This window comes from Octodon degus, unplaced genomic scaffold (genome assembly GCF_000260255.1).
Source record: "Octodon degus isolate 3935 unplaced genomic scaffold, OctDeg1.0 scaffold00165, whole genome shotgun sequence".
NCBI classification, from domain to species: domain Eukaryota; kingdom Metazoa; phylum Chordata; class Mammalia; order Rodentia; family Octodontidae; genus Octodon; species Octodon degus.
This window is the reverse complement of record NW_004524741.1, coordinates 5,339,511-5,348,309: the sequence shown is the minus strand read 5'-3', so window position 1 is coordinate 5,348,309 and position 8,799 is coordinate 5,339,511. Positions and strand designations below refer to the sequence as shown.

The 8,799-nt window shown below is 36.4% G+C and overlaps 1 protein-coding gene across 1 annotated transcript in view; it reads left to right on the top strand.

Annotated features, from left to right (window-relative positions):
- Positions 1–7,163: 7,163 nt before the first annotated feature.
- The window catches only part of Slc7a13 (solute carrier family 7 member 13), a 47,210-nt gene continuing 45,574 nt past the window's right edge, over positions 7,164–8,799 (top strand). The window contains exon 1 of the mRNA XM_012517332.2: positions 7,164–7,933. Within this exon, the coding sequence (XP_012372786.2) occupies positions 7,249–7,933 (685 nt within the window). The 5' untranslated portion in view covers positions 7,164–7,248. The remainder of the gene's footprint in view (positions 7,934–8,799) is intronic.

Genomic DNA, 8,799 nt, shown 5'->3' with positions numbered 1-8,799 from the left:
ATTAAAACAGTACTACTTTTATAACTTTAACAATCTAATGTTGTCTTCCTTGATTACCACTTAGTATGATTTCTGACTGAACGTTTACAATGAATAACTTTTGTGTTCTTTAATAGAAAAAAAAAACCTGTTACCAAGCAAACCTATAATATTTCAAAAAGGTCTTTTAAGGAAGTTTATCAAGGAACATAATTGAATATTTACCAAAAAAGTGAATTGTTTCTTGGTGAGCTCACCAAGTTAAATTTCTGCGTATAGTTTAAGACAAATATTTACAATAACATATGAAATGTGTACGATTCCTTCAGTCATTTTAGACTCAATCTTATTATGTTAAGTCCCTGACCTATGAACATCTGAGCTGTGAATTTTCACAGGTGAACCAGCCTCCCAGTAGGAACATTCCCAGTGTTCAGCTCACATCTTTACCTTACCATTTTAAGGTAACCATGAAAGTAAAAATAATTTTTTTTGGTTAGGTTTTTAATGCTTTACATTGTATATTTGTGTCAAAGGTGTGTAAGTATCACTTTGTTGTACTCACAACAGATCCAATTTCCGAATGTTCTCTGGGAATGTAACACAAGTTCACAAGTCAGGGAGTTCATGTAGTTAATTCATGAGAGACTTATCACAAAAACCAATGCTCATAGATTTAGTGAGCTCAAAAAATAAGAAAAAAATCATTGGACTGAAGTTTATAAACTTGTTTTCTAGTCGTAGCTGTCCCACAGATACAAGGGCAGGATTCTCTTCACTTTTCTTAGCCCACTTCCTTGCTCTGCAGCTGGCAACCACTAAGTAACTGCCTCCTAGAAGTCAAGTTGACAGTCCACGAACTCTGATGCTGAAAGTCTGGAAAGGAGGGAATCTAGGCTAAATAACCTTGAAGTGCTCTGTTCCAGAGTTAGTATTCTATGACATGAACAAGAGTACACTCATATTCAGTGTCCTGAGTTTAATATGCAAAGACTTCCAAGTGAAAGCAATAGGGAATTATTAAAAGTGTCCTATGTGAACATTGGTAAAATAACTTTTAAAATCAGAAGCAGGTTTTCTGTATTCATTGAGAAGCTGATTCAATCGTAGAAGGAAGCTTTTAGCATTACAAAATCCTATATTTAACATTTTTTTCTCAGCAATTATTTTAACTTTTATATTCTTGAATACAGATTCCTTCATCTGAATTTTTTCATGCATTCAGGTATTTTGCATGATGTCTGATGTGATCAGCAATAAAGTCCACTAGCTTAATGTAGGCAACTTTTTATGTGTTATAGTTTGGATCTTCATGTCTCCCCAAAGGCCTATGTGTTAAAGGATTTGTACCCAGCCTGGCACTATAGAGAGGTAATAAAAACATTCAAGCGTTAGTACCTAACAAGAGACTTTAAGACACTGTGGAGGGGGTTCCTTGGAAGGTTACTAGATTCAGCTCCTTCACTGCCTCTCACACCCAGCCATGAGGCCAACCAACTTTGAGCTAGGAAAAAGAAAACATATATATATATATATATATATATATATATATATATATATATATATATAGTTTAGTGTTCATTTCTGTGAAAGGATTTGCAAGTTCCCACTCAACTGCACTTGCTATGTTCACGTACAATATCATTGTCTTCATAGTAGTTATTCATAGTACAAGATGCAGTCATGATATCCTGTCCAAACACTATCAGTACAAATCTTACTTCTCATTGAATTAAGAGAATGTAGCTGTATATCTATCCTAACCATTTTGAATACACAATGCAAAATAGTTATTCATCTATATCTCCTTTTTTTGTTTAGTTCCATCATTTAAATATTATAGGTGTGTGAATTCAGCAAAATATTCCAAAATATTCCAGTAGTCTATAATAGTATTGGGTCTTCTGCATGATTGACAATGTCAGAAGTTGTTGACCTGACTCCCTTACAGCTCAACATAACAACATGACTTTAATTCTTATACTTCATTTTTATGCTTTTTTGCTGGATAGTTAAGATCAAGATAAAGCAAGACCTATGTAACAAGAATTGTAGCTTTTGGATCTGATAAGGTCAGTCAAATCCCCTCACGATTTATCCTGAGACCCTGTACCTCATTTTGTAGACATCTTTTGTCAGTGTCAGCCATGTGGATGAGTTTGTAAATAGGATAGCATGTCTGCATCTTGTACAACAAATAACCACTGGGAAGACAGCATGCAATGTGTTAATTATTGAAACTGTCCTACAAATTTGATTTGAAACTGTCTCATTGCTATTTGTTTCTCAATAACATTATGGAAAAAAAAGAAAACAAAAAGGGTGGTAGAAAGCACAGCTAGAGTAGGGAACAAGGTCTGGAGCCCAGCAATTTCAGAGATGATTTTTGAGGTCTGCACAGTCCTATGAATAACCTACTATGACTACTGGACTTCATTTGATGATTTTGCTGAATTCACGCACCTACAATGTTTAAATGACAATGGAATACCTTTCTTTGACAAAACTAAATGAAAAAGGGGGATATAAATGAAGGACCATTTTGTATCTGTATATACAAAATAGTTAGGATAGATATACAGCTACTTTCTCTTAATTCAATGAGAAGATTTGTACTGATAGTGTTTGGACAGTATATCATGTCTGCACCTTGTACTGTGAATAACTACTATGAAGACAACAATATGCAATGTATTAATTAATGTAACTGTCCTATTATCCTGTTTTGAAACTGTCTCATTAATATTTGTTTCTCAATAAAATTAATAAAAAAGAAAATAACCATGGGTCCATTTCAACTGTGTGGAGGCCTTGGACTCTCATAGTTCTTAAAAACTATCACTAATATCATTGTCTGGCTGACCCAGCAGTTCTTCCTGCCCCTATAGCTGGCTGAGTTTTTTTTTACTTTTTCAGTAGGAGGCTGCACCAACACCCTCCCCTTCCTCTCGCTCAGGTTGCTGGTACTGTGCCTGAAGCTCTACCAGCCCTCATGTCATTGTTTGGGACCTTGGGAGAGGTGGGCTGCCCAGTGATGCCTACCTCAGCTTTCCCCTTCTACAAGAAAAAATTTACTAATTTTAAAGAAAACTAGATTTTCTGTCACTTGTATATTTTCCTAACAGATATGGTAAAGTATGGTTATACTAAGGTTGCTATTGCGATTTGACAGTGTCCCAGCTTTCAAGGCAATAGAACATTTCCAGACTGGGAGTGCATCTGCTAAGTAGCTTCCCAATTTCTAGCTACCATTTTTGTATCCAAGTCCAGTTCTAAGTACCAGATGAATTGGGCCACCCGTATAACCTCATAAGCAGCCTTTTTATGTCTTATGCATTCCAGTAGAGATATAATAAGTACAAGCTTTGTATGAACTGTATGCCATTGTGTTACAATTGTTAAATTTTTATCCAAATGAAATTACTTACCACTTCCTCCCAGACTTTTTAAAAAATGCATTTAGTACAGGGTTTCACTATATAGATCAGACTCATAGTGATCCTCCTGTTTTCAGCCTGCCAAGTGCTGGGATTACAGGTGCATGCCACCATGCCCAGTCTCAATCACTGTCTCAGCCTGGCCCGTGGGCGGGGGCACGGCCAACACAGGATGCCGGGGATTGAACCCTGGTCCCTGCATCTGCCTAAGCAGGCACTTTAATCTGCTGAGCTATCTAGCTGGACCCCAGACATCTTAATATGTCAATATTAAAACTTCTGCTTTGGATGCTCTTCTAAGATTTGGAATTTACAATTTAATTAGGAGCAAAATGTTAATTTGATTTCCTTTTTTTCCCTTCACCTCTATTTTCTAATTCTCTCCCTGTTCACATTTTTCTTTACTCTTCCAACTCTCCATCTACCTCTTTCTTATAGTTTGTCCTTTTATATCATAGTTTGTCCTTTTATAAATGTAGTAGATGCTTTTTAAATCAATATCTTAGAGATTTTTCTTAGTATTTATCTATCTTTATAATACTTTGATGTTTTCCTAAGGGATTTTTTCCTTGAGCACTGGGTACCCTAGCTCACTTTCTCACTGAGCTACAACACCAGCCTTGTCATGTTTTGTTGTTGCTATTGTTCCATTTTGATACAGAATGTTGCTAAAAAGCTAAATTGCTCAGACTGGTCTCAAACTTGCAATCTTCTCTCCTCAGGCTCCCAAGTAGCTGGAATTACAGGTCTATACACTTCACCCAGTCTGTTTCTGTTTTTTTTCCTAGTGTGTTATACAACATGTTATGTACCAGAGCCAGTGGTTGTACCTGTCTACACTCCCACCAACAGTGGAGAAGTGTTCCTTTTCCCCCACAGCCCCTCCAGCATTTGTTACTGATTGATTTCTTGATGATAATCATTCTTTCTTGTGTGAAATGGAATGTTAATGTTATTCTGATTTGCACTTTTAATGACCATTGATGTTGGATATTTTTTTGATGTGTTGTTTTGCCATTTGTATTTCTTTATCTGAGAAGTGTGTATTCATCTCTGATGCCCATTTTTGGATTTGTCCTTTGAATTTTGAGGGGCCTGATTTTTTAAAAATTCTGTATATGTTTTAGATAGAAGTCCTTTGTCTGAGGGACAGTTAGCTAATTTTTCCCAATTTCTGGGTTTTCTTCTTACTTTGTTGATTTACTTTCATGTGCAAACACTTTTCAATGAGATAGATCGTAGTTGTGGATTTTTTGAAGAATTTACCATGCAATTTGGTTTTGGTTCATGAACTCTCTGCCTATCCCTATGTCTTGTAGATTTCTACTTAGTTTCTCTTCCAGCAGATTTAGTATTTCCACTTCAATATTTAGATCATTGATATATTTTGACTGCAATGTATTACTTGGTGATAGACATGGGTCTAGTTTGTATCTTCAACATTTAGAGAGCCAGTTTTTCTACCACCATTTATTAAAGAGGTTGTCTTTCTTCCAGTGAACATGTTGGGACCATTTGTCAAAGATTAGGTGGCTGAGTGTGTTTATAGTTGTGCCTATATCTCCTAATTTGTTCCATTGATTCTTAAATCTGTCTTTTTGCAAGGACCATGCTGATTTTATCACAGTAGCTTTGTAGTATAATTTCAGGTCAGGGATTGTGATGCCTCCCCGCTTGCCTTTGTTGCCCAGGATTGCTTTTGCTATTCTTGGTCTCTTCTGATTACAGATGAATTTTAGGAATGTTTTCTTTAGATCTATGAGATAAAATAGCTTGAGGAGAATGGCTATTTTCACAATGTAGGTTTTTCTTATCCATGAGCATGTACTATCTTTTCATCTTTTGAAATCCTCTTCAATTTCTTTTTTTCTTTTTCATAGTACTGTAATCTTCACCATATACCTCTTTTACTGCCTTTGTTAGATTGATTACTAAAGATTTCATTTATTTTTTTAGGTGCTATTGTGAATGGTATGGCTTCCCTAATCTCCCTGTCAGTAAGTTTGTTGCTTTATACAGAAATGTTATTGATTTTTGAGTACTGACTTTGTATCCAGCTATACTACCGAATTTGGTTATTAAATCTTTTGGTGTAGTTTTTGGGGTCTTCTTTGTAAAATATCATAGCAACTGTGAATAGTGATAGTTTTACTTCTTCCTGTCTTATCCTTATTCCTTCTATTTCTTTCTCTTTCCTAATTTCTTAGGCTAATGTTTCCAGAACTATATTGAACAAGAGTGGCGACAGTGGGCATCCTCATTTTGTGTCTGATTTTGAAGTGAAAGCTTTCAGTTTTTATTTATTTAGTATGATGTTGGCTCTTGTTTTGTCATAGATGGATTTTTTTCAGTTGGGATAAAGATCATCTATTCTGATTTTCTTTTCTTTTTAAAAATGTATTTAGTACAGTGTCTACAGGGTCTACAGGGTTTCACTACATAGATCGGACTCACAGTGATTCTCCTGTTTTCAGCCTCCCAAGCGCTGAGATTATAGGCATGCACCACCATGCCCAATCTCAATCCCTGTCTCAGCACTCCCTGGGGGCTGGGCCTGCATGGCACAGCACGCTGGGGATAGATCCCCGGCTGCTGCGCTCTGCCTAAGCAGGCGCTTTAGTCTTCTGAGCTATCTGGCTGGCCCTATCCTGACTTTCTGTGGGGATTTTAATCATGAATACTGGATTTATGAAGGGCTTTTTCTACACCTATTGAGATGATAATATGATTTTTTTTCTTTGGCTCTGTTAATACCATAATTTACTTATGTTTTCTTGAGTCTGGAGCTCAAATTATATCTTTATCTAGTACAAGACCATGAACACAAGTTTTCTAAACCAGATACGTGAATAAATAGTTAAAAACACATTTATATTGCTTTTTACATATTTATCTTTGATTGTCTTTACTGGCATTCTATTTCTTCATGTGGATTTGAATTATCACTTATGTCTCTCTATTTCAGGCTGGTAGAGGCTTCTTAGCATAGAGCTGTTGGTTGTGAACTCTTTCAGCTTTGTATGTGTCTTGGAACTTTTATTTCTGCCCAAGTCTGAAAAGTTTCATTACTGAATAGACAATTCTTTCAAGTATTTTATGGGCATTTGCCCCACCCTGAACATGTGTGTAGTTTTCTGTTTCTTTAGGACTATGCAAGGGATTTTTAAAGGCTTTATGAATATTTTCCCTACATAGTGCAAGATAAGATTTTATTCTTTCTAAATTGGCATTGTTGTTTTGGACAACTGCTGTGTTAGGTGATTGCTGTTGGTTATGTTAGACAAATGACATACAAATTGGGATTTTTTCCCCACAGAGAAATCTCAGAATCTTCTAATGATAAGGTATGCCATGCAAATAGGACTATTTCAAGGCTACAGCACATGTCTTAGAGCTAAGAAAAGTACTCTGGAAATAGGGAATTTTTGAAGGAGAAGCTTTGCACTATAATCCCTGTGTTCTTTAAAATTTCCTTTTCCTGTTTTTTTCTTTTGTGGAGGAACCAGGGATTGAACTCAGGCCCTTGTGCTTTCCAGGCAAGCACTTATTCTACTGAGCCATCTCCCTGGCCCCCTCCTTTTCCTGTTAAGTGTATTACTTCGATAATAATTAAAAGACAAAGCAGCTAAACCTTTACACATAAACTTTCACTTAACTTTTGTGTCACATATGCTTTGTTACTTATTAAAAAATGGATGATATTTAATGAAGCTGGAGCAAAAAGGACAGCGCTATTTTATCTGAGAGAACCCATGGATTCCTACCCAGAAAAATAGGCCAGGAAATTCTCGGAATCATAGTTGACATAGAATCTCAGAATTCCTCAGTTACAATGGAGAAAGAGAAGAAAATACATCTCAAGAGAGAACTTGGGTATTTCTGGGTCACAAATTTTTTAATTGTTAACATAATCGGTGCAGGGATTTTTGTGTCCCCCAAAGGGGTGCTAGAGCACTCTTCCATGAATGTGGGGCTCTCCCTGTGTATCTGGGCTCTGTGTGCTGTGCTATCCATAACTTCCACTCTCTGCGCTGCCGAGATAGGCATCACTTTCCCATGCAGTGGAGCTCACTACTATTTCATCAGGAAGTGCTTCGGCCCCATCGCTGCTTTCCTGAGGCTCTGGACGACCTTGTTTACCACGGCGGGTATCCTTGCCAGTCAAGCCCTACTGCTTGCTGAGTATAGCATTCAGCCTTTTTATCCAGGTTGCTCTGTCCCCAAGCTCCCCATGAAATGTATGGCCCTGGCTATGTTGTGGATTGTGGGAATTCTGAATTCCCGTGGAGTGAAGGAGGGGACGTGGCTTCAGACGCTGAGCACGGCGCTGAAAGTGGGTATCCTTGGCTTCATTTCCCTCAGCGGTGTGTTCATGCTAATGAGAGGGGAGATAGCGAATGTGGAAAGGTTGCAGAACGCCTTTGATGCTGAATTTCCGGATGCTTCCCAGATAATTGAAGCCGTCTTCCAAGGATATTTTGCATTTTCAGGCGGGGGATGCTTTACAGGTGTGGCAGGTAATTATGAGAAAATAAGAGAAAAACAAACAAACCCTACATGCTCAGGCCATGAATTATTGCGTGTATTCTGAAATATATATCTTTTGATTGCATTTTAAGTTTTATCTAAAACAAAGAGTTTAATGTTTTTCTGCTTTTTGCTTTTCTCAATCAGAACATGTCAGGTTATACTGCTGCCTACTCAGAATTCTATTTTCCTTTTATTACAAAATTTTATTTTATTGAACAAATTTGCTTTAAAAACTTTCTTTCTAGGGCCACAAATATGGGACTTATGACTTAATCTAATTTCCTTTCTGTTAACACATGAATACCTGGGCTGTGGAAATATTTGCCTTCTATGAAACCATGAATCTAGGAACAATCTAATGCCAAACTTTATTGAAGTTTGTAACACTTAAGTATTTTTTTTACACTTAAGTATTCTTATTAGTTGATTCTTTTCAAAATTTTATTAGTATATGTTAGCAGCATATAATGATTATGTTCATTGTGGGGAGTTGGTACACATTTTAATGCCTTTTGTTTTTTATCCCATAATTTTATTGATAAACAAATAGCAATGAGACAGTTGCAAATCAAATTGGTAGGACAGTTTCAATAATTAGCACACTGCATACATTCTTCCTAGTGGTTAATTTCTGTACAAGATTTGGACTTGAGATCCTATTTACCAACATCGTTAGAACAAATCATTCTATTCATTAAGAGAATGTAACTATATATCTATCCAAACCACTTTGAATACACAGATACAATCGTCTATATACCCTTTTTTTTGTTAAGTTCTGTTATTTGAATATTATAGATGTGTAAACTCAGCAAAATATTCTAAAAGAGTCCAGTAGCCCATAATAGCATTG